The 26,181-nt window shown below is 36.0% G+C and overlaps 1 protein-coding gene and 1 long non-coding RNA gene across 3 annotated transcripts in view; both read left to right on the forward strand.

Annotated features, from left to right (window-relative positions):
* Positions 1-26,181, forward strand: part of PIK3C2A (phosphatidylinositol-4-phosphate 3-kinase catalytic subunit type 2 alpha) — a 194,825-nt gene that overhangs the window by 128,012 nt on the left and 40,632 nt on the right. For both annotated transcript variants that reach the window (XM_086677860.1, XM_025927928.2), the window contains 10 exons: positions 3,554-3,657; positions 9,686-9,843; positions 11,938-12,058; positions 12,778-12,889; positions 14,280-14,359; positions 14,492-14,555; positions 21,767-21,910; positions 23,467-23,515; positions 23,596-23,806; positions 25,818-25,940. In XM_086677860.1, coding sequence (XP_086533986.1) covers positions 3,554-3,657; positions 9,686-9,843; positions 11,938-12,058; positions 12,778-12,889; positions 14,280-14,359; positions 14,492-14,555; positions 21,767-21,910; positions 23,467-23,515; positions 23,596-23,806; positions 25,818-25,940 — 1,166 coding nt within the window. The remainder of the gene's footprint in view (positions 1-3,553; positions 3,658-9,685; positions 9,844-11,937; positions 12,059-12,777; positions 12,890-14,279; positions 14,360-14,491; positions 14,556-21,766; positions 21,911-23,466; positions 23,516-23,595; positions 23,807-25,817; positions 25,941-26,181) is intronic.
* On the forward strand, positions 4,352-8,799 carry LOC147576616 (uncharacterized). The gene is made up of 2 exons (XR_015240969.1): positions 4,352-4,994; positions 5,232-8,799. It is a non-coding gene; the product is annotated as an uncharacterized LOC147576616 (long non-coding RNA).

Genomic DNA, 26,181 nt, shown 5'->3' on the forward strand with positions numbered 1-26,181 from the left:
GTGGTTTTGGGGAATGGTTTTCTTATGCAGTCCCCTGTGTATTTTTCATGCTTTCTTTCTAGCTACTTTCAGGGGGAGTGCATTTCTTTTTAAATGTTTTTTTTTTAATGTTTAGTTTTGGAGGAGAGAGAGACAGACAGACAGAGTGTAGGCAGGGGAAGGGCAGAGAGAGAGGGAGACACAGAATTCAAAGTAGGCTCCAGGCTCTGAGCTGTCAACACAGAGCCCAACGTGGGGCTCGAACCCACGAACCGGGACATCATGACCTGAGCCAAAGTCAGACTTAACCAACAGAACCACCCAGGTGCTCCTGGGGGAGTGCATTTCTTGCATGACTCTGGCATGCTGCTCAGTCTCCCCCTCGCTCCCCACGTCCTCTCTGCAAAAAGGGCCTGTTCCCCTCTGTGGCATGGGTGCTCTTCTCTCCCCCAGTTCACCTCTCCACACCACATACCTTCAGGTTTTCTCTCCCAAATTATGCATATTGTTCTGTTAATCCTCAGATCAATTTCCTAGGTGTTCAAAATGGTTTGATGTTGGTCTAGCTGTGTTCAAGTGATGAGACATGCTCAGAGTCCTCTTACTATGCCATTTTAACTCCTCCTCTCCTTTTTTTAAGTTTATTTATTTTGAAGGAGAAAGAACGGGAACACCAGCAGGGGAGGGGCAGAGAGAGAGGGAAAGAGAGAGAATCCCAAGCAGGCTCCACACTGTCAATGTGGAGACTGATGCAGGGCTCGAACTCAAACTAAATCCAGAGTTGGATGCTTAAATGACTGAGCCACCCACATACTCCTATCATTTTGTTTTTAAGTTTTTTTAGGGAGACTTTTTTGAGAGGTAGAAGGGCAGAGTGATTAAGCATATGATTCTGAAGCTAGGCTGCCTGGTTTGAAATACTATGTTATATTAGCTCTCTGACTTGTGTTAATTAATTTCTCTGTGTCTCATGTTTTAATCTGTAAAATGGGGATAATAATATTACCCACCTACTAGAGATTTGTGGGAAATAAATAATACATATAGCCCTGTGTCAGGCTCTGCGCTGACAGTGCAGAGCCTGCTTGGGATTCTCTCTCTCCCTGTCTCTCTGCCCCTCCTCTCTCTCTCTCTGTCTCTCTCTCTCTCTCTCTCTGTCTCTCTCTCTCTCTCTCTCTCAAGATACATGATAAATAAACTTAAATACATACATACTTGTAAATTTCTTATAGCAGAACTTGATGTGTAGTAAATGCTCAGTAATTGATAGATTTTTTTGTTGTTGGTAAAATGCATTTAACCAAAATACCATCTTAAACATTTCTAGGTGTACAGTTCAGTGGTATTAAATCCATTCACATTTTGTTGTACAGCCATCGCCACCATCCACCCACAGAACTCTTATAAAACAGAAACTGTACTTAAAAAAAAAATAACTCCTCCTTTCCCAAATTGAACCAATGGTTGAGTGCCTTCTGAACTGGATATAAAAATATAACATTCAATAAAATCAGATTTTTGTCTTCAAAGGGCTTTCTTTCCACATTAGGACGAATATCAAACAGGATGTGATGATACGGTATTTGGTTCAGACTAAGTACTTAGCATTGATAGGATGGGGGGAATTGTTTCATGCTGAATAATCATAAAGGGCATGGTAGATGAAGTAGCATTTTGTTGGGCCTTAAGAAAATAATAGATTTTGACTTGGATTGTGAGGGCAGCCATTGAAGACTAAAACAGATTCAGAGGCAGGATAGTTCAGCTTGTGTTTTATAGGAACGAGATATGATTCAAGCTAATTGGTTTATTTGTTACAGTGCTTGTCTCTATAACACAAATTAGCTTATGTAATTGGTAAATATGAGTTTGATGGTAAATTGGAGAGGTGGCATTAGTTCAAACATAATCTTTTCCAACATGGTAACATTTTATAACAATCAAGAACAAACTTTCTCACAATTAAAGAGAAAGCCTTAGTAATATGAGAAAATATTAAGGAAAAATCTGAAAATCCTGCAGAAGCGTTATCTTTCAGTGAAAATGGTGGTTGAAGGAATGGCTTCAAGAACGGTTCCATATTCCACAAGTGTTAAACTGTCTGGTGAAGCTGTAACTACAGAAAAGAAGCTGTGAATTCATTTCTCTTTGCATTATGAACTTACCTGAAAACATCTACATCTTAGATTATATTTTTAACTCCACTGAAATTGGTCTTGAATAGAAGCAAATGCCCTCAAGAACCCATATCACAGGGACACCTGGGTGGTTCAGTCTGTTAAGCATTCAACTCTTGATTTCAGCTCAGGACATGATCTCACAGTTGATGAGTTCGAGCCCTGCATCGGGCTGGGCTTTGTGCTGACAGAGCGTGGAGACTGCTTGGTATTGTGTCCCTCTCTCTCTGCTCCGCCCCACTTTGCTCTCTCTATCTTTCTCAAAATAAATAAAAATAAACTTAAAAAAAAAAAAGATCCATATCACAAATGAAGGAGCAGGAGTTCCAGGGTTTCAGGCTTCAAAGGATCGAAGACCATAATGCTAGGTGCAGATTCAAGTGGAGATTTAATTGTGCAGATATTTCGATAAGGACTTGTTATGTTAGTTAAGGCTTTGATTACAAAGTTATACTGATTTTGAATAGTTTGCCTTAACTCTGTTTTTCCCATGAGTTGTGTTATTTTTAGTTATGATTTTCTAGAACTCAAGGCTTGTTTTGTTTTGTTTTGTTTTTCCCCTTAAATGTTCAATTCACATTCTAGCAGAAAGGGCTCTGACACCTTGTAAAAGAAGGAAATTCATAAAGGAATTGTTACCCTAAATTTTCAGTAATTTTTCTGACAAGATCTTGCCATGGTCATTGAAGTTCATTACAATTCTTGAAATGTATATACTGTATTTTCATTCACTAATTTCAAATTGAAAATGTTCCGATTTTAATTTAGTTAATTTCAATTAACTTAATTTTAAAGGAAGTGCTGTTTGGCTGTGCTTGGGTGGTGAATTTATCTCATTAAAATATTGCACACAAAGTTAGGTCAGACAAACTTACCTTTTGAAGGGCTATCATGATGTTTGCATAAATTTACTAACATGGAAGATGCTCGCTAACTCCTAAAAGTCATTCTCTTACATAAAGAACTAGCTGCTTTCTTGGAATTTGGGGCCACAGTTGAATATATAGAATTCCTGGTAACTAGAGGAGTCCCAAATGGGTTTGATCTCTTCACTTTTTTAAAACAGAGGGTAGTCCTTTAAATCATTTAGTCTTGCTGAAGCATTTATGTCAGGAAGATTTTGATTGGAAATATCTTTAGCATTCTATTCTTACTGACCATTACAAAGTACAGCCTATTTCTACTTTGGAGCAAGTAAGACCAGTGAACTTCAAGGCTTAGCTGGTATTACTTTTACAAAGACAGAAATCTATAATTTAAAAACTTTGTTACTGATACGATTTATATTTCCCTCCATGTCTTTGTACACACTTTTGTAAAAATGTGTTTATGCTGTGGTGCTACTTAACATCTGGGGATCTTTTACTTTTGAAATAAAAACATTTTTTTGATTACAGAAAGACCCAAGTGGGACCACTAGTTTGTCAACTGGAAGTTCTCTTCTACAAGAAATTGAAGTACAGAATGAAGAAGTAGCTGCTTTTTGTCAATCCATTACAAAGTAAGGAATTTTTCTTTATAAATTAAAGATTTTTTAAAATTAAATACTTGCTTTTAAAAAGTTAACTTGAAAACAAGCTTAATACTAATCATTCTAAAATTAAAAAAAAAATTAATTATTTTCTCCCTGTGGCTGAAATTTCAAGACCACTAATTGGCACATTAACACCAACTACAGTTGAACCTATATCCTTACCTCTTAGGTTTGTAAGTATTTAGAAGAAAAAATGAGTTCAGATGGAGGACTTCTGATTCTATCAACCAGTGAAAATATGGCTTAAACATATATAAGCTTTGGTACACTCAGAAAATACCTGTTTTTGTTTTTTAGGGAGACTTAATACCCTGAAAACTTTCTAGCTTCAGAATCTGTGTCTTCCTCTCTCTCTGCCCCTCACCTGCTCACACTCTGTCTCTCTTTCTCTCTTTATCTCTCTCTCTCTCAAAACAAAAACAAAAACAAAACAAAACAAAAAACCCCAGAAAAAAACAAAACACTCTTTCAGGGGTATGTGGTTGGCTCAGTCAGTGAAGTGTCCAACTCTTGGTTTCAGCTCAGCTCATGATTTCACTGGTTCATGAGGTCAAGCCCCACATGGGGCTCTGCACTGGCAGCTCAGGGTCTGCTTGGGATTGTCTCTCTCCCTCTCTTTGCCCCTTCCATGCTCGCGTGTTCTCTCAAAATAAATAAATAAACATTAAAAAAAAAAAAGAATCTCTTTTAAAGTATCATAATGCTGTGATTCAGCACATTTTATTATTACTACATTTTTCTGGTTTTTATTTCCTGTTTTCTTTCCTTTTCCCACTTATCATAGTTGACAAAGCTTGCTGTATCTGCTAGTTACATAGTTCTAGAGAAAGTTATTAGAATTTTAGATACCAAAGGTTTTGCCGCTTCATTTGTGGTTTCCTAGCATGATAGGATGAGAAGCTACACTTCACACTTGTCATTCTAAGTAGCCTACTGGTTCCTTTTTTCCCTATATATTTCAGATCTAGTATTTATATCCTACAATAGTGTCTCGATCCCAAGGACTCCCTGTGTATTTTCGAGGACTTTACCTCTGCATTTAGATAATTTTATTCTAAACAATGCTGATTTTCCTTTCCTATAAAGTAGTGTCTATTCCTTTTTTTTTTTTTTTTTAAGTTTGCTTATTTTAAGAAAGAGAGAGTACAAGCAGGGGAGGGGCAGAGAGAGAGGGAGAGAGAGAATCTCCAGTAGGCTCAGTGCTGTCAGAGCAGAGCCCAGCTTGGGGCTGAAACTCCTGAACTGGGAGATCATGACCTGAGCCAAAATCAAGAGTCTGATACTTAACTGACTGAGCTACCCAGGTGCCCTTTTTTTTTTTTTTTTTTTAATTTTTTTTTTTTTCAATGTTTATTTATTTTTGGGACAGAGCATGAACGGGGGAGGGGCAGAGAGAGAGGGAGACACAGAATCGGAAACAGGCTCCAGGCTCTGAGCCATCAGCCCAGAGCCCGACGCGGGGCTCGAACTCACGAACTGCGAGATCATGACCTGGCTGAAGTCGGACGCTTAACCGACTGCGCCACCCAGGCGCCCCCCAGGTGCCCTTAAAGTAGTGTTTATTCAATTAAACGTCCTATTTTTTATTTTTGTCTTTTAAAACCCTCATTTTTGTCTCTTCCTGCCTGAGTTTACACAATTTGGCTCTGTCCATACCTAACATCAGCTTGATTGGGCATACAGTAAGAAAATAAACCCTAAAGCATCTAAATTTCCTGAACTGTAGCGCCACATTAAACAAGCAAACGAAGACATTTCTTTCATGGTAACAGAGAAGTGGAAATATTAGTGGAAAATCAGAGCTTAAAAAAATAATCGTTATAGGTAATTACTCAAGAATATCAAGCTATAATATATGGTTTAGAGTGTCCATAAAAATACCTTACATGGTCTATTATATTGAGTAATTTATTCAGCAGTTATAAATTTATTAATTTGCTTTTGTATGTTTAAAAGTGTAGTCACAAACAGAACAAAAAAAAAAAAAAACCCAACTTTAAGGAATCTATTACCACCTTAGTTTTTCCCCAATTTTGATAAAGCAAACAAAACTATAAGAATAGAAGAATGTCAATTTTATAGAAAAAAAAAAATTACTGAGGCGCCTAGGTGACTCAGTCAGTTAAGCACCTGACTTTGGCTCCCGTCAGGATCTCATGGTTTGTGAGTTCGAGCCCATGGGGCTCGTTGCTGTCAGCGGAGAGCCCTCTTTGGACCCTCTCTGTTCTCCCCTCTCTGTCCTTCCCCTCCTCCTTCTCTCTTTCTCTCTCTAAAAAAATAAATAAACATTAAAAAGAAAATTACTGTTGGGGCGCCTGGGTGGCTCAGTTGGTTGAGTGTCCGACTTCGGCTCAGATCATGATCTAGTGGTTGACGAGTTCAAACCCCACGTTGGGCTCTGTGAGCTTGCTTTGGATTCTGTGTCTCCCTCTGTCTTTGCCCCTCCCCTGCTCATGCTCTGTCTCTTTCTGTCTCAAAAATAAATAAACATTATTAAAAAAAAGAATTACTGTTTTTTTTCTCTGGACTATCTTCCATACTGTCAACCAGAGATAGAACTCATTAAAAAGTTTTTTTCTTGTGATGAAACATACGTAAAATGAAATTTATTATTTTAGCCAGTTTTACATGTACAAATATGTGATGTTCTGTACAGTGAAACCTTGGATTGCAAGTAACTTGTTCCGCAAGTGTTCCACAAGGCAAGCAAATATTTCTAATAGATTTTTAACTTGAAAAATGATAGATGTCTTGCAGTATGAGTAGTAGATGACGCCAAATGTCACATGATCACAACTGAGCCAGTGGTTCTTGAAATTCACTTTGATATACAGTGCTTTGGATTACAAACATATTACCAGAATGAATTATGCTTGCAAATCAAGGCTTTACTGTACATTCACATTGCTGTGTAAAAAAAAGGACTCTTTTGTTTATTTATGTATTTATTTATAAATACTTATTCATTTTTGACAGACAAAGAGAGACAGAGCATGAGCGGGGAAGGGGCAGAGAGAGAGTGACACAGAATCTGAAACAGGCTCCAGGCTCTGAGCTGTCAGCACAGAGCCCAACACGGGGCTCGAACTCACGGACTATAAGATCATGACCTGAGCTGAAGTCAGACGCTCAACCAACTGCGCCACCCAGTGCCCCGTGGACTCTTTTTTTTTTTTTTTTAAGTTTTTGTTTAAATTCCAGTTAACATACAGTGTAATACTAGTTTCAGGTTTACAGGATAGTGATTCAGCACTTCCATACATCAGCTGGTGCTCATCACAAGTGTCCTCTTTATTTGCTGAGTCGGCATCACCTATTTTTTTTTTTTTTTAATGTTTTCACATTTATTTATTTTTGAGAGAGAGAGATAGAGCGTGAGTGCGAGAGGGGCAGAGAGAGAGGGAGACACAGAATCTGAAGCAGGCTCCAGGCTCTGAGCTGTCAGCACATAGCCTGACGCAGGGCTTGAACCCACGAACTGTGAGATCATGACCTGAGCCAAAGTCAGACGCTTAACGGACTGAGCCACCCAGGCGCCCCGCTCGGCATCACCTATTTAACACACAGATCCACCCACCTCCCTCTGGTAACCATCAATTTGTTCTCTATAGTTAAGAGTCTTTTTTGTGGTTTGCCTCTGTCTCTTTTTTCCCCTTTTGCTCATTTGTTTTGTTTCTTAAATTCCATATGAGTGGACTTATATGGTGTTTGTCTTTCTCTGACTTACTTTGCTTAGCATAATACTTTCTAGCTTCATCCATGTCGTTGCAAATGGCAAGATGCCATTCTTTTTTATGGCTGAGTAATATTCCATTGTATGGAATACATCTCTTTATCCATTCATCAATCCATGGACAGTTGGGCTGTTTCCATAATTTTGCTACTGTAGATAATGCTACTGTAAACATTGGTGTACATGTATCCAAAAGACTCATTTTAAGGAAAGGAAATGAAGGGTTCCCCTACCAAGTCAAGTTCATTGAATGCAACGTTTCTTATTATTTTGTCTAATAAATTCTTGTTTTCTGAGCTATTATTAGAATTTCTGATTGTCCTTTCATCATGCTTAAGGATTTCTGAAAATTGAAGTCTTGCTTGGATATAGACAAAATTCTCTAATATTTCATGTATTAATTACATGATTTGCTGAGAGCATCTATTTTATACTGTAGAAAACGAGAATACCTAGTAAATGAGAAACAAGAATCTTAGACAAGCTCCTATGAAGGTCTTCACATTGTATTGCAGATAGGTAAGCTTGGCAACAAGCACACATCTAAAGATACTGTGTTGACGTCTAAAGGTGCATTTCCAATATCAATTTAAGTTTATTGCTTATATTGCTTTTTTTAAATTACATTTCTTTCTAATTTTGGATCTTTTCTGACACTTAGGGCCATAGTGCAGAACACAGATTTTTTAATTCACTTATTTATTTGACAAGATGCTTATAGCACCTCTGTTACTAGGCACTGCTTTGAGTGTTTTATAAACTTAAGTTACATAATTCTCACAATAATCCTATGAAGTTAGTAGTGGTAGTATCCTCATTTTGTAGAATTGGAAGCTGGAAGCAACAAGGATATTCAGTAACTTGCCTATGGTCACACACCTAGTTAGTAGTTACAATCAGGATTTAAACTCAGGTTGTCTGGCTCTAGAGGCTGCACAGATATACTTGCTGCCTCCCCTGACCCTTTTCTTTTTGTCATCTCAAGCCATTTTATTCTATTTCTATGACTTGATTATTTTAATCTCTACAGAAATAAATACACCTTCAGCATTCATTCCATTTGTAATCCTATGAAAAGCAGACAATACAATTGGATCTTGTCTTCTAACCTCCAGAAAAAAGTCAGTTAAAGGAAGGCTACAGATTTTAAAAAGGCATCAAATTCTCCTTTGTCTTCTGATAACAGAGGTGCTGTGTGGAGAACAACCATATACACTATAATCGTGAATTTATTTCAACTTAAGCTATGTTGTTACTGTGAATACCTTCACAGGCAATTCTTGCCATTCCAAATGCTAAGTTCTAGAAATCATTTTGAGGGAATAAAGGCCTCATAGCACTGTAACAACCAATTATGTTTTTTTTTTTTTATTGTTGTCTAACAACCAAAATATATAGGAAAAAGGCCTTAAAACAGTTTTTAAATTTTTTAAGTTTATTCATTTATTTTGAGAAAGGGAGCATGAGCAGGAAGAGGGGCAGAGAGAGGGAGAGAGAGAGAATCCCAAGTGGGCTCCATGCTGTCAGTGTGGAGCCCTACACAGGGCTGATTTCATGAACTATGAAATCATGACCTGAGCTGAAATAAAGAGTTGGACACTTAAGGGTGTCTGGTGGATCAGTCTGTTGAGCATCCAACTTTGGCTCAGGTCATGATCTCATGGCTTGTGAGTTCAAGCCCCGCTTTGGGCTCTGTGCCAACAGCTCAGTCTGGAGCCTGCTTCAGATTCTCTGTGTCCGACTCTCTCTGTCCTTCACTGCTTGCGCTCTGTCTCTGTCTCTTTATGAAAAACAAACAAAAAAAGAGTTGGACCCTTAACTGACTGAACCACCCAGGTGCCCCAAAAAAGATTTTTAAAAGAAAAACAAACTTTTTATCTCTGTAGCAATTGTGGTTGAGGGCTACATTGCCTATATTCTCAGTGATTCGTTAAAAATGAACCATTTTGTGTAATTATACTGTATAAAAAAAAACTGAAGCAGAAAATGCCATGTATCCAGTGTGTGCTTGGTTAATGTTGGTTAATGTTACCAAAGATGTCCTGACAGTACTTAATCTCTTTTCTTGGATTCCTTTTATCTAAAAGGCAAATGCTAGTATTTGGAGTTTGACTGGGGTCCATTCATTACAGTTCTCATGAGCTGCTCTGGAACTGACCAAAGACACTGAATTGAATGGCTGTAAGCATGCAAAACTTGTGTTTAGGGCTCTCAAATGCAGCTTTAAAAAAAGTAATTTAATTTCTTCTTTCTTGTGAACAGATTGAAGACCAACTTCCCATATACCGATCACTGCACAAATCCAGGCTATTTGTTAAGTCCAGTTACAGTACAAAGAAACATATGTGGAGAAAATGCTAGCGTGAAGGTCTCCATTGAAATTGAAGGATTTCAACTACCAGTTACTTTTACATGTGATGGTACGTTTGTAGTTCCCCAGCTATCTTGTTAAGCTTTGATTAGGCGGAAAATGTTTAAAATGTTAGTTTGAATTATTCTTGACCTTGTTATCATTAGATACACTTTAAAAGAATTTTGTGTGTGTGTGTGGTAAAATAGTTAATATTCATTAGTTATCCTTTTAAAAAAATTGGCATACGTTTGCATAGTTTTCTGGTTAAGACTAGTGGGAAAACAGTTTACCTTTATTACTTCTATTACTGCATATTTCTCTGAAAAATGCTGAGTAACTTTGGTTAATTGGTGGCTGGTGGCCAAGGTCCCAAAGCATGAGATTGAAAGGCTAATTATAGTCCAGTTCTTTTTTTTTTTTTCTTTCCATTTTATGGCAAGAAGAATACTTGTTTATAAAGAACTGTCAGTGAAATTGAAATTCCAGTTATCTTGTTAAGCTCCTCTAAGGAGAAGATAATTGTCCTTTGGTTCTAACTCTCTCTTCCAGATTTGATGTGGATATCCTTTCTAGAAATGTATCCTAAAGTCTGTAGGAACTTTTCTGTCATAATTTACTGCTTCTCATGATGTATATTGCTTTACTGGAATTCCAATGGTAGAATAAGGTCCTATATTTCTGTAGCACTTTGACTTACAAATGATGCCATTTTTTTCTATAATGGTTATGATTAGGAATATGTCCAATATTTGGATACTTTTCTTTGTAGCTTTGTACTTTTCAAGCCCCTTTGAAAAAATAGAAATCTGAAACAAAAATGTTAGCCAACTATAATAATCATTCTTTTAGTTTCTAAAGGAAGAGTTATTCTTATAAAACATACTTTAAATTTTGGTTTGGGGAATTGTTTAAATCCATATGCTATAAGAATTAATATGAAAATAGAAGGAAAAAAAGGTCAGTAAGCCCCTTGATTGAATAATAAGTATTGATAGCAAATGTTTTAATTTGTATCACATTTTGACTTGATGTCTCAAGATATGATTACACTTTGAGAAAATGTCTGAAATGCCTGTAGTTTGGTTCTTTGTAAATGTGCACATTTATAATATAAATCTCTGTTAAAAAACTTAACCATATTATAGTAGAGGTGTGTCCAAATAATAAATGTTACTGTACATTTGACTGTTCAGAAATGTAGTCATTATTAGATATTTTATGGCTTTTTCTGCCAAGCTGTTGATTTTCGTGAAGTTTGAATTTAATAACTGTCTTCTAAATTGAACATAAGAGATCTAAGTATAGAAATGGGTTACTTTATTATTTTTTTAATGTTTATTTATTTAGGGAGAGCCGGGGAGGAACAGAGAGGGTGGGGGGAAGAGAGAAACCCAAGCTGAAAGTACAGAGCTTGATGCGGGTCTTGATCTCATAAACTGTGAGATCATGACTAGCTGAAATCAAGAGTCAGACACATAACCAACTGAGCCACCCAGATGCCCAGAAATAGGTTACTTTAAAAGGTTACTTTAATTTTTTAATGTGTTATAATCTTAGTAAATAGCTCTTGTCAAGAACGATAATTGAAGAATACTTCCTACTTGCTGTATTTTTATTTTACATTAGAAAATTTACCAGCAAATATCAAACATTTAAAATGGTGATTTTTTTTTTCTTATGATTTGGTTTAAATCATTGTTTGCTAGATACTGCTAAATGTCATCCTTTTTGGAGGAGTCTGTAATAGGGAGGTGGCTTTCTTAGTTTTAGATCTGCCCTAATCAAATACAGTAACCCCTAGCCCCATGTGGCTATTGAGCACTTGAAATATGGCTAATATAGAGTGAGATATGCTAGAAGTATAAAATACATGGTGAATTTCAAAGAACCAATTTGAAAAGAAATAAGATGTCTCAGTAATTTTTAAATACTGGTTTTATGTTGAAATGATATTTTGGATTTATTAGGTTAAATAAAACATGTTGGAATTAGCTTCACCTGTTTCTTTTTACTTTTTTCAACGTGGCTAGTAGAAAATTTTAAATTCTATATGTGATCTACATTATATTTCTATTGTATAGTGCTCTCTTAGATGATAAATACATTCTGAATAAGTGTATAGAGTTAAACGAGCAAAATGAAAATGATGCCTCTTTTACAGTGAGTTCTACTGTAGAAATCATTATAATGCAAGCCCTTTGCTGGGTACATGATGACTTGAATCAAGTAGATATTGGCAGCTACGTTCTGAAAGTTTGTGGTCAAGAGGAAGTGCTACAAAAGTAAGTTTACTTACTTAACTACTGAACAACATCTTTGGAAATTTCATTTTTAAGGGGTTTAAATTAGAAAAATTTCAAGTTAAATTTGTAGTCCAAAAATATGTTGGGTCCTACTGAATTGATTGGATTCATGAACTTAAATTGAGATATACTTTGTTTTAAGATGTGTATGTATCTAAGACCGTGGAGGGATTTCAGAGACAATTAAGACATGGTATTGCCCTTAAACTTATAATCTTAAATGGGAAAAAAAGGTAATTCATTGATAAGTGAATTTAATAGTTTTTTTTACTTTCTGCTAAGAGTCAATAGTCACGTATTTTTTCCTTCTGTAGCATGGGCCATTACTTTTCACACAGTGGTCAGCTGTGACTTCCTTTTAGTTGCCTTGAAATAGTCATTGTATGAATCTTTTTCTGAACCAGGTAATTTAGCATATACAGTTTAGTTATTTTACAGATTTAATTACTTTCAGCTACTAAAAATGCCCTGTTCCTATTTCTCTTATTTTCTTTTTTACCTTCATCTTTCTTCTTTATTGTGACTCTGTCCATGTAGAATTATTCTTTTATTTAAATGCTCACACTTGGTTAAAAAACTATCTCTACATTTTACCATTCTCTTCAATTTCTGATGCAGATACAAGTTATATTTTACTCTCACCTCTGTAATTTCTAGTTTGAGAATAACATTGATGAATAATTAATCTATTTTAATAGTAATCATTGCCTTGGAAGTCATGAACATATTCAGAACTGCCGGAAATGGGACACAGAGATTAAACTACAACTTTTGACCTTCAGTGCAATGTGCCAAAATCTGGCCCGAACAGTAAGTATGTACCTTATAACTGAATTGCATTTGGTTGACTCTGAGTAATTCTGCTAATTAGCCAATTTGCAATTTGTACATTCTCCAAGATTTCTGGGTTGGACTGGTGAATGGATTGGAATGATGAACTAATTTTATCCACAACAAGGGTTTTCAACAAATGGGGGTAGCTTTTCAATCATGGAGTCTTAGGTAGCCTACTACTCCAAGCTGGAGGCATATTTGAAAATCAAAGTGGAGGAAATAAAAGTTGACTTGTAATGATTTTACACAAGAATGAAAACATTAGGGTCAAATGGAAATGAGGAAGGAGGAAAGATTTTGAATACTAACTGTGGTTTGAAGGAAGAAAAATACATTATTTTTCACCAAATGAAAACTGCTTCTCTTTTTAAAATGCAGTACTTTCTTTTGAAGTTAAAGCAAAAACATTTGATGAATTTTAATCTTTAAAGAGAATTAGTCTTCATTTGGTAGAACTTTGGATAGAAAAATAGCAGTCATTTCTAGTTTTTGTTTATTTTCTTAGGTTTTTCTCCTGTGTTTGATGTTTTTCAACCAAGTGAAATAAATTGTTTCACAAAATTCAGTACATTTTAGCAATCATTAGTAACTTCTCTTTTCAGTTTCTTAAGGAATAATGTTCTTGAGAATATTTGCATAGTAAAGACTTATGGTAGAAGAGACCAGTACCTTATTTATTGGGGGTAAGTTGGGGGGAAATTTGATTATCATTAGAAAACATAATGCAGAAATTCAGATGATCTCTTCCCCATCTGATTCTACCCCACCTTCATTTGGCTGTCATATATCTTTAAAAGTGTTTTGTTTTGTTTTAAACCTCTCTATTCTTTCTGTGTAGAACAGAAGTAGTTTTTACTTTGGGAGCTGCCTATAGATAAAAACTAGACTAAAAAGCATTTATGTTTTTTTATTTATAAAACAAATTTTTCAGAATATTGATGTACTTGTTTCCCTGATTGGTTATAAATAGTATTTAATTCTGAAAATATTTTAACCTGTTCTGAAAAATCACTGCAGTTTCAAGAATTTGTCTTACACTTAACCATGTTTAATTTGGTAATAGAAAGCCCAAAGAAGAGCACCTGGGTGGCTCAGTAGGTTAAGTGTCTGCCTTCAGCTCAGGTCATGATCTCACGGTTTGTTAGTTTGAGCTCCACATTGGACTGTCTGCTGTCCACACAGAGCTCCCTTCATTCAGATCCTCTGACCCCCAATCTCTCTCTGTCCCTCTTCTGTTTGTACACTCTCTCTTTCTCTCTCAAAAACAAATGAATAAAAACTAAAAAGAAACCAAAAAACCAAAAAACAAACCCAAAGAACGGATTTTATTTTTTTGGTAAACATATGTGTATATGTGTTTTTTTAGGCAGAAGATGATAAAACACCGGTGGATTTAAACAAACATCTGCATCAAATAGAAAAACCTTATAAGGAGATCATGACAAGGTGTGGCATCTAAAGCATTAATTCCAGGTTTTCAAACTTTGCTTTTGGATGTGAATACCATTATTTTGGTGAATAAAACAATCATTTCTGTATATAGAATCCTTCAGCCACAGTAACTGTTCTTTATTTCAGATACCCTGTTGACGAACTTTTAGATTCTTACCACCACCAAGTGGACCTGGCTCTGCAAACTGAAGTAAGTCTTAATACACCTTTTGGCATGATGACTTAAGGATTCTTGTCTCTGTTCTATCTTAAATATTAGTGTGGTATTGTATGAAATATTTTAGAAGGACGATTTAAACAATATTCTTGATGTTGATGTTTGATGACTTGTTTTCTGACCCAACTTGTTAACAGAAATTTTCAATATTGCTTGAGTCAGCACTTCACCTCACTTCAGCTTTATTACTAAGAGGAACCTTCAGTTCAATTTAAAAAAGAAGTGAATGTGTACTATATTCTAGATGCTGGAGTTACGAAAATGGATGACCTAGTCCCCACCTACCAGGAACTTAAAACTAGTGATGGATTTAAACAAAATTTCAGTGTAGCATAGAGGTATGCATTGGATTCTTTGGGAGATCAGAGAAGGGCACTTCTTCCAACTTGAGACTTCCAAGGAAAGCCTCTAAGAAGGGAGGTTGCCTGGTTCAAGTCAACAGTATGGGTTAGCTAGAAGAAGATGGTTGGGAAGGACATGTGAATAAAAGCACATAGGTGTGATACATATGTGGAAGTAGAAGCACTTCTGTAACAGGGTAGAGTATGAAGTGAAGGTTGGGAGATGATGTTGGGGATACCTGGACATAAGTTACCACCTTATTCATGTTAAGGAGTTTTACTCTATCCTCTAGCTTAGAGGTCCATATCCAGTCTACTTTCTGTTGTAAATAAAAAATTTTTGGAACACAGCCACACCCATTTGTTTATATATTTTCTATAACTGCATTTGTGTTCTAATACTAGAGGTGAGTAATTGAGACACATACTATATATCCTGCAAAGCCTAAACTATTTATTAATTGCTATTTTACAGAAAAGGTTTACTGACCCCTGCTCTAGCCCTTTTTAGCTGAGGGTAAGGGGTGGGATGGGTTGAGTGACTTGTTTCTGAGTCCTGAGCTGAAATTACTCTGGCCGTACTGTGGAAATTAGATTTACTTCTGGCGGGATTGGTTTTAGGGAGATTATTTAGGAAAGTTTTTTATAGTAGTCCAAGTGAAAGATAATTAGTGTGATAAAGGCAAAAGGAGGGAACTGATTAACAATACTTAGGAGATAAAATTGGTAAGATTTTGGCAGGTAATGAGATGTAAGAAAAGAAATAGTGTAGGATGACTCTCAGATTTCCAGCTACTATTATATTCTTGTCAGCATATAAACATATTTATTCAGTAAATATTTGCAGAATATCTCCTCATCATGAGGCACTGTTGTAGGTGCTAAGGCTATGGTAGTGAACAAAAGAAACTGTAATCCCAAGTCTTAGTTTACACTCTAGTTGCATGAGATGACAATTAAACTAACAAAATATATGCTACATCAGGTGGTAAGCACTATAGAGAAAAATAAATGAGGGTAATGTTGCAATTTCAACATTTGTATTCAGAAGAGACCTCATTAGGAAGGTAAATTTGAGTAAAGAACTGGAGGAGAGGAGGAAGCTATCTGGTTGTCTAGGGGAGGAGGAGTGTGCCTGATATATCTGTCTTTCTAGCTGGAATAGAGTGAGGGAGGGGGGCAAGAATGGAAACAAATCAATTAGGAAGATGTTTTGCTAGCCATAGATAGTGGGAAGGGGGAGGAAGGGGCGGGAGAGGAAGAAACTGTGAGAGGAGCAGATTTGGATGGAAGATGTAGAACTTAATTTTGGACTTTGTGATGACTGTTAGTCACCTTAATAACAATGTTGAGTAGGCAGTTGGATATAAATCTGGATTTTAATGGAAGAGGCCCAGCCTGGAGGTAGTAAACATGGGAATCATAAGAATATAATTGGTATTTTGAAGCCATAAGGAGATCCCCAAGAAAATTACTGCAGGTACAGAAAATAAGAGTTTAAGGACAGCCCTGGGCATATCTTCCATCTTAAAACAAAAAGTCCACATCCCCCTGTAGCAACCACTCCACTTCTCTTTTCTTCTTGCAGCAAAACTCCTTAAAGTTAATCTATTTTTACTGCTTCCACTTCCTCTCTTTCCATTCTTTTATGAACCCACTCCAATCAGGCTTTCATTCTCAGCACTTCCCTGAAACTGCACCTAAGATCAGGACTCCATGATCATGGTTTCAGTAATAAGTTCTTGGTCTTTATTTTTCTCAGTGTTTCTATAGTGTTTAATTAATAGAGGTGGCTGTTTCTTCCTCTTGAATACTCTCATGACCTCTTGGTGTATCATGTTTGTGGTTCTCTGACTTCCAGTGTCTTGCTCTGTTCTCTCACTTGTGGCTTTCTGCTTATGGTGTCTTTATTTTTCTGTCCTCTAAACATAAGAATACCATAGGGCTCAGTTCTAGGATCTCTTCTTTTCCCTTGTGGTCACATTCCAGGTGATCTCGCTTAATCTCATGTCTTTAAATACCCTACATATACTGATGGATGAAATTTATACATTCAGGCTAACCTCTTCCCTGAACTCCAGATTCAAATATATTTTACCTGACATTTTTATATGAATGTCTAATTCATTAACATCTCAAATTTAAGATACATGAAACTGAATTTTTTATATTACCCTTCATATCTATTTATGAGTCTTCCTCTTTTTGGTAAATAACAACTCTATCCTTCTCTTTGCTAAGGGGCAAACCTTGAAGTCGTATTTGATTTCTCAAGAAAAAGATCTTTTATATCCCACAATCTATCTAATTCTTGTCAGCTCTATTTTAAAAACACATTCAGAATGTGACCACTCTATCACTACCAAAGCTACAGTTCTAGTCAATTACAATAGTTACGACACAGTTGACCCTTGAACAACATGGGGGTTAGGGGCTCTGACCTCCTGTGCAGTCGAAAATCTGTATATAACATCTGTCTATCTTTAAGTAAGCTCTAGGCCCAACATTGGGCTTGAACCCACAATCTTGAGATCAAGAGTCATATCTTCTGCCGACTGAGCTAGCCAGGTACCCACTGTTTATATAACTTCTGGCTCCCCCAAAATTTAACTGCTGATAGCCTACCCTTGGCTGGAAGCCTTGCTGATAACATACATAGTTTATTAATACATATTTTGTATGTTGTTTTTATTGTATGTATACTTTTATTGTATGTATACTTTATTCTTGTACTAAAGTGAGCTAGCGAAAAAGAAATGTTAAAGAGCGCCTGGGTGGCTTAGTCAGTAAGGCGTCCCGACTTCGGCCCATGCCATGATCTCACGGTTCGGGAGTTTAAGCCCGCATCGGGCTCTGTGCTGACAGCTCAGAGCCTGGAGCCTGCTTTGGATTCTCTGTCTCCCTCTTTCTCTGCCCTTCCTTTGCTCATGCTCTGTCTCTCTCAAAAATAAATATTAAAAAAAAAAATTTTTTTAATAAAAGTTAAAATCATAAGGAGGAGAAAATACATTTATAGCACTTGTGCTGTGAAAAATTCACGTATAAATGGACCCAAGCAGTTCAATCCTGTGTTGTTCTCAGGTCAACTGTAGTTCCTTACAGCTCTCTCAGCTTCTACCCTTGTCCTTCTACAGTCTTTCTTCCACAGGGAATCAAAATGATATTTTAAAAATAAGTCACTAAGTACAATATGGCATCCTGGATTGTATCCTGGAAGAGGAAATGAATATTAATGGAAAAACTGGTTCAGTCTGACTAAAGTACAGTTCAGTTAATAGTAATGTACCAGTGTTAATGTCTTAGTTTTGTCAAATATAACATGGTTACGTTACTTAACCCAGTTTCCTTTAATGTTCTTAAAGGAACTTTCTAACTATCTTAGAGGAACGATCTGTACTGTTTTTGCAACTTTTCTGTAAATGTAAAATTATTACAAAACAAAAAGGTTTTTTAAGAAAAATAATAAGCACAGATAGCATATGTAAAAGAGAAAAAGACAAAAGATGGCTCTTTGAAAAGATTAATAAAATTTATAAACTCTTAAAAGATGCTAAATTATGTTATCCCCTTTTTCAAAATCCTCTTTACCATCTCAGTAAAATTCAGATCCCTAATTGTGTCTTCAGGGCCCTATGTATTCTGACCCCACCACCTCTCTGATCTGGCTTCCTAACACTTTCCTTCTTTGTTCTGGTGGATCTATAGGTATGCTCCCCAGGTGGGATCCTTGTGCTTTTTGTTCTCTTTACTTTTAATGCTCTTCCCCCAGATATTTGCATGGCTTAACCTTCAATTCGTTAAGGTCTGTATTCTAATAAATGTCTTATCGCAGATGTCTTTAGGACCATCTTATGCAAAATAATGACTAAAAAAAATAGTGACTGTCATATATTCCCCATAATTTTTTTACAGCTTTATTGTATAATTTATATACCATAAATTGTACCCATTGAATATATATAATTCAAGGATTCCTTTTAATAAATGCATAGAGTTGTATAATTATCTCCACAATCCTGTTCTTTGGACCATTTTCGTCACTCCCAAAGGTTTCCATGTACTACTTTTCAGTCATTCCTCATTCCCAGCCCAACCCCCGAATAACACCTGATCTAGTACCTGTCTCGGTAGATTTCCCCTTAATGGAGATTTCATGTAAATGGAATCATACCCTATGTAATACCTGATTTTTTTTTCCACATACCATACCGTTTTTAAGCTCTGTCCATGTTGTAGTATATAAGTTGTAATTCGAATCCATAGTTCCTTTTTTTATTGCTGAATACTTACATTGTATGGATATATCATATTTTGTTTATCTGGTCACCAAATAATGGACATTTTGGACAGTTTGCGGTTTTTAGTTGTTATGAATAATGCTGCTGTAACCCCCCCCCCCCCCCCCCCCATATAAGTCTTTGTGTGGATATATGTTTTAATTTAGGTTTTAGGAAAAATCAGGAAGTTGCAGAAGTTTTGATTTCTCCTGGCTTTAATTTTCTAGAGATAAGGTGTTAATTTATTTTACTAAAATGAAGTTATAGGAGCAGTAAAGAAAAATGAGAAAGAGAACTGACCAAGAACAAGTAAAAGGAATGTTAAGTGGTGTGCAGTTTCCTGCTGAAATTGGGGATGTTGAATTTTCTTTGAAAATGCTCAGCTGCCTGGTAGAAGAAGCAGAGAAGAGAAGGCTCTGACCTCAAAGAATGAGTTTAGTTGAAATGAATGTGTGGGGACTGGAGGCAAAGGAGATTGTGATCAGACTATAATATTGTGGTTAAGATTCTCATAGGGTACAGTTTTGGGGTTGATGATGCTGTGAATTTTCCACGTGGACATTTATGTAACTGAGGCTTATTATAGGATATAGAGTAGAAAGTCAGGTGAATAGAGCAAAAATATGGCATGTAGTGGAGGAAATGACCACATGTCCAATTACAAGGCAGATCAGGCCATCAGGGGTCAAGTCAGGGGACAGAAAATACAGTAGTAATTTGAACAGGAAAATTTAAAGAATTGTTAATTAGTAAAAGGTGGTTAATTACTACAAAGGGCAAAAGAGGATTCTAAGGCAGGATTTGGCATTTTATGGCTTGCATACAAAATCTGGCCTATTTCCAATTTTTGTAAATGAAGTTTTATTGGAACACAGCCATACTCATTTATGTATTTACTTGTATCTCTTTTCATGCCATAATAGCAGAGTTGAATTGTGACAGAGACTGTGTGGCCCACAAAGCCTAAAACATTTTATTCTCTGGCCTTTTTAAAAAGCTTGCCAACCATGCTATAAGGGGTCCAGAAATAGGATATAAAAACGCAGCTATCACCTACCTCTAGGTTGAGGAACAATGGATAGTGAAGGAATTGTATGACTTAATGTAGAACCCTCCCCACCCCCCGCCCAGGCTGAATTCCAGCCTCTTCTAAAAGGGTTTGGCTATCACAGGAGCACAGAGGATGCCTATAGCAAAGAGACTTGCTACAGTTGTCAGATTGGGAGACCATGGCCTGAGGGTATAGCTGGAACTGGTCTTTGAGGACCACTGGGATCCTGTGCTGAAGTTTAAAAAAAAAAAAAAAAAAAAAAAAAAAAAAAAAAAAAAAGAAGAGGAGGCCTGGAACCCTGATGAGAAGTGTCTTCATGCTGCTATTGCCTGAGTGTCCCTTAGGTGCCCTCTGTTGACCAAACTTAACATTTTGTCGGCTGGCAAAGGAAAAATATAGGTCTAGTTCCAGTATCACAAAGTAGAGCAAAGAAGGGGATTGATTTGGAACTAATTGACAATAAATTGGTAACTGGCACATAAAAAATGATGGAGAATAGTATAGGAGAATGACCTGAGCCTCAACACTGGAAAGGTTTTTGCATGAAGGTGTAGGAGTAAAAGTAAGCAGAAATATAAGTAAGCAAAAATGGGGAGCTAGAAAACAGATTGTTGGGCCCTGAGGACTGCAGGGTAATTGGATGTTTGAGCAAATGAGGTGGTTTCACTGAAGCATAAAGGTACAGGGAACATTCAGTTTCTGGTTGCCAAGCCTCAAAGGTGGAAAAATTTAAATTGTTAAGGGATGGTACAGTACTAAATTTCAGCCCATTTTAACAGTACTTGGCATGTAAGTTTGGCATACATGTTTGATGCATTCTTTATGTAAGAGTGTTTCTTAATGAGATAAGAAACATTATTTTAAAATGATGGAGGAATGGAGAGAGATTTTTAAATCATTCTTATCAGGTAAATGATTTTATAATATATTTGTACATGTATACTTTTGAATTGTGGTGAAATCAAGTATGATTAAATACTACAGAGGGATTGTCCTCAAGAAAGTTTTTTCATCCAATAAAACTTAAAAAGTAATGGTTGTATAGATACAAATGCTGCTTAAAAGTTGATTCATGTCTACTAACTGCTGCCTAATGTTATTAATATGCAGCCAATCTCTGAAGAACTTGGTTTTTGATACCAAATTTTTTGGCAGGAGGGAGAGAAGGATTGGTGTTTTTAATGTGGAACTTACTCCCAAGTAAGAATAAAAAATAACTCCAGTTTTTTTTAATGACTTAGTAATTTGTTAATGATTTATTAGTTATTCTAAGTATGAAATTAATGGCATTTGCATCTGAATAATTGTGTCAGGCAAAATGAAAATCAGACCCAAGTTTTCTTATTCAAAATAAAATAGGTCAGTGAAAAGGTATTTTGTTTATTTTTCATCACAAAAGAGTAAAGGATATCTGTTTATTAAGCACATCTAAAATGTCTGGTTTCTGACTTCATCTCTGAAACTGATCCTTTAAATTCCACATACTTATGTTTATTTTACTTTTTATTTTTAAAGAACCAGCACCGAGCAGTAGATCAAGTAATTAAAGCTGTAAGAAAAATCTGTAGTGCTTTAGATGGTGTAGAGACTCTTGCCATTACAGAATCAGTAAAGAAGCTAAAGAGAGCAGTCAATCTTCCAAGGAGTAAAAGTGCTGATGTGAGTATTTTTTTAGTATATTAGCATTTTGTTACATGTAAGTATGTACTTAAGTGAGTATCACTTAAACTGGGAGATTTTTGCTTCTGTTAGACAAAATGTTATTGTTTCAACCTTGGCTTTTACTTTTGAGTAGATTTGGTCACTTAGTAAAGTTGGGAATTCCTAAGAGGAGATCCACTCCCTCAGAAGAGCTTTGTCAGCATTGATATTGAATACATAGATGCCAAACTGTGACACTTTTATGTGTAGAGGAGGAACTGTGGCATAAATGAGTTGGTTGGAAGTTTCAAGATAGATACTGAGCTCCAGAACCTGGGTGGTAATGGTTAGTATTTGTCCTCCTGGATGGAGATGTCCATGATTGTCCATGGGGTAAGGTCTGCATTGGGCCATACCTCTTTCCTGTTGAAAATTCCCAGAAGCCTCACTAAGAGTGACTTATTGCCTCAGAAGCAACCAGGTTAGGAGCCCTTTCTCGATAGCATACTGTGAAAGCTCTTCCTATGGTATTTTCATGAGGATTTAATTAACTCTGTTCATAGGGTTGTTCATAGCTCTGATGGGAGGATTAGAGAAGGTGGATCACAAAACACAATAAGTTAAAAAAAATTTTTTCTTTAATGTTTATTTTTGACAGAGCGAGACAGAGCATGAGCGGGGGAGGGGCAGAGAGAGAGGAGGAGACACAGAATCCGAAGCAGGCTCCAGGCTCTAAGCTGTCAGCACAGAGCCTGACGCGGGGCTTGAACTCACAGACCACGAGATCGTGACCTGAGCCAGGGTCGGACGCTCAACTGACTTAGCCACCCAGGCGCCCCAAGACACAATAAATTTAAAGGAAGGAAACGTTATATTGATGATATGCCCCTCAGCTGGTATCCAAGAGATACTCTAGGCTCACAGAGAGCTTATATATATGATATGTAGAAATTTGGGTTTCTTTTACCTTTCTTTCTTATTATGTGCTTGTTTAAAAAAAAAAAAAAAAATATATATATATATATATATATATATATATATATATATATGAAATAACTTGGAAATGATCCACTATACCATGGTCCTAATGTTATCTGAGGTTTCTATTCATCATAGTCATTTGCTGGATAAGGGAGTGGGGAGTAGGAGGAGAGCTCAATTTAAATAATTATAAGAGCTTTTTTGAGACCATAAATGGTAATAAATAGAGTTGTAGTTTCTTTAGGGATATTCTTATCATACTAATAGTAAAGCAACTAATAGAATATAAAGTATCATTAATGTATTTATTGCTTTGGGTTTCAAATCTTAATTACTAACCTGGTTTAATGGGGCAGATTTTGTTGAGTTTCTATATTTTGCACTAATTTTCAGTTATTCTGATTTTCTTGATAGTAATCATTTATTTGGTTTGGGGTTTCACTTTCTTTTTACATTTTTGTTTTGTTTTATTCTGCAGAACCTTTTGGGAGGTTTCCTGTTCAAGCATTTAATTAAATGTATTGAAATTAAAGGTAAACATTCTATATTATATCATGGGCAATTTTCCAACTAATTTGTATGTATGTATGCAGGTGACTTCACTGTCTGGAGAAGGAGACCCTAGTAAGAGTTCATCTAGGGGTATGTCTTTAAGTTCTTTAAATTTTAGCAACAATTTTTGCTTCTTTGGGGAATTATATTAACAATTTCTTTAAATCTAGGATCACTGAATCCTGAAAATCCTGTTCACGTAAGCATGGACCAGTTAACTGCAGCAATTTATGATCTTCTCAGACTCCATGCAAATTCTGGTAGGAGTCCTGCAGACTGTGCCCAAAGTAATAGGAACGTTAAGGAAGCATGGACAACAACAGAACAGCTCCAGTTTACAATTTTTGCTGCTCATGGGATTTCAAGTAATTGGGTATCAAAGTAAGTAACTGTTTAAAACAAAATATATACAGCTTAACCCAGAAACTGTTCTAATCTGGTAAAATGTCAGCATCCCCTGTTCTCTTGATACTTAAATTGACGATACAAGAATTACCACATACCTTTGTGGTTTTCATAAAAATTACAGAGAAGGGGTGCCTGGGTGGCTCAGTTGGTTAAGCATCGGACTCTTGATTTTAGCTCAGGTCATGATCTCAAGATTCGTGGGATCAAGCCCTGCATAGGGCTGTGCACTGACAGGGTGCAGCCTGCTTGGGATTCTCTTTCTCTCTCTACCCCTCCCTACTCACTCTCTCTTACACTCTTTCTCTCTCTCAAAATAAACAAACATTAAAAAAAAAAAATTACAGAGCTATTTGAAACTGTTCCTGTAAAAAATATCCCTCCTACTACATGCAAAGAAGGCAGGAAAATAGATGTTTAAACTTACAAATGTAAATGCTAATTAACAAATGAGTCCATTTATGACTGCTGTTTTTCAGCCTTTCCTTTAGAATCAGGGTTATTTGAAATAGTGATGAGACTAGGCTTTAGTGTACTTTTTTCTCTTTAGTAGTTTACTGTTTACTGATTGCTAGGCTTTGGAGTCTACAAGGGCATATTTCTTCTATTGAAATTGTTTAAAACGTTTGTTGATTTATTTTGAGAGAGAGAGAGAGAGAGCATGCGCACTTGCATAAGCAGCGGAGGGGCAGAGAGAGAGAGAATGAATCCCAAACAGGCTCCACACTGTCAGCACAAAGCCCAATGTGGGGCTTGATCTCACAAACCATGAGATCATGACCTGAGCCGAGATCAAGAGTTTGACATTTAACCGACTGACCACCCAGGCGCCCCTGAATTCAAATTTTAAATGAAAGTTTCATAGTAACAATGCTATAAAGTAAGGTAAAGCCTAGTGAAGAGATACCAAACATAAATTCTGCTTAAGTTGAGTTTTAGATTAACATAATATATAACTACTTGAAAACAATCTATTAACTCATTCAATAAATATTTACTGAGCACCATCTTGGGCAGTGTTCTTCGTACTAGGGATTCAGCAGTAAACAAGGCAACAAAATATCTCTGCCTTCTAGGAACTTGTCTTTAAATGGGTACTACTGCTATGTGAAGGTATTTTATTCTTTAAAATGTTACAGGGATAATACCTTCCACATCCTCCATACAGACTCATATACACACAAATAAATTTTGGGATACTAATGAGAAGGACAAATACTCAATAGAAGACAATACAGAAAACTGCAGTGATAAGATGGAAAGAAAGTAAAATGCTGAAGAAAAGAGAGACAGCTAGGGGTCTTTTGTGAACCAATGAGATCTAGAATTTGAAATATATTTTAAATGATTAACAGATTGCATATATGAACAAAGTGGTTAATGTGTAAGCCTAGCAGTAAGTTAAAATCTAGTAGAACCTAAGGCTCCTATTCTGCAAGATTGCCTGACTGTATCTAACCAGCTCTGTATTTGTGGCAATTAGGGGCTAAATCCTTACTGTCTAATGAGAATACAATAGCATGTATTCCATGGATGGAAGCTTCCTAATAGATTGGAAAGACTGGCTCAGTGCAAGTCAGGCCCAAGCCCCATTAATATGCTTAACTAACTAAATTTCAGTGGCTTAGCAAAGGAAAATATCACCTAGGGAAGATAATGTTTATATTTTTTCTTCTAAGAATTTACCTAGAAATGAATAATTATCCATTTCTAAAGCTTGTAACTGAGCACAAAATGGTGCTAAGTTCTGTAGCATGACCCCCTAAGACTAGCACCTGGAGGTATATGTTGCCTTCCGTATTCCCTTTTCTATACTACTTCCCTGTTTTTGTAGAATTTGCAATAGTTAAATTTCATATGTTTTCCAAAAATTCAAATGACTGGTGAACAAATAATTTCATATAATAGCCACTCTTAGAGAAGAATGGCTAATGTTATGCATTTGGATTATAAAATAACAATCAAATTAAAATGTTTCTTTTCTTAGTTATGAAAAATACTACTTGATATGTTCCCTATCTCACAACGGAAAAGATCTTTTTAAACCTATTCAATCAAAGAAGGTTGGCACGTATAAGAATTTCTTCTATCTTATTAAATGGGATGAACTGTAAGTGAAATTTTTGGCTTTTTATTCTTTCAGTATGCTATCTTTACTTTTTTCCATGTATGCATCCTAGGTTTCATTTTTATTACAATTTCCATTAAAATCCATTAAATTCTTACATCTTAAGGTCTCTTCTAGATATTATTCTATAGAAAAGCCAAATTCTCATTTAAAAATCTGAAATATTATTAAAAAAACTACATGTTAAATTGCAGAAACATGCCATTAATTCTTCTTAGACTTT

This window comes from Puma concolor, chromosome D1 (assembly GCF_028749965.1).
Source record: "Puma concolor isolate L17-30 chromosome D1, mPumCon1.1.hap2, whole genome shotgun sequence".
Classification (NCBI taxonomy): domain Eukaryota; kingdom Metazoa; phylum Chordata; class Mammalia; order Carnivora; family Felidae; genus Puma; species Puma concolor.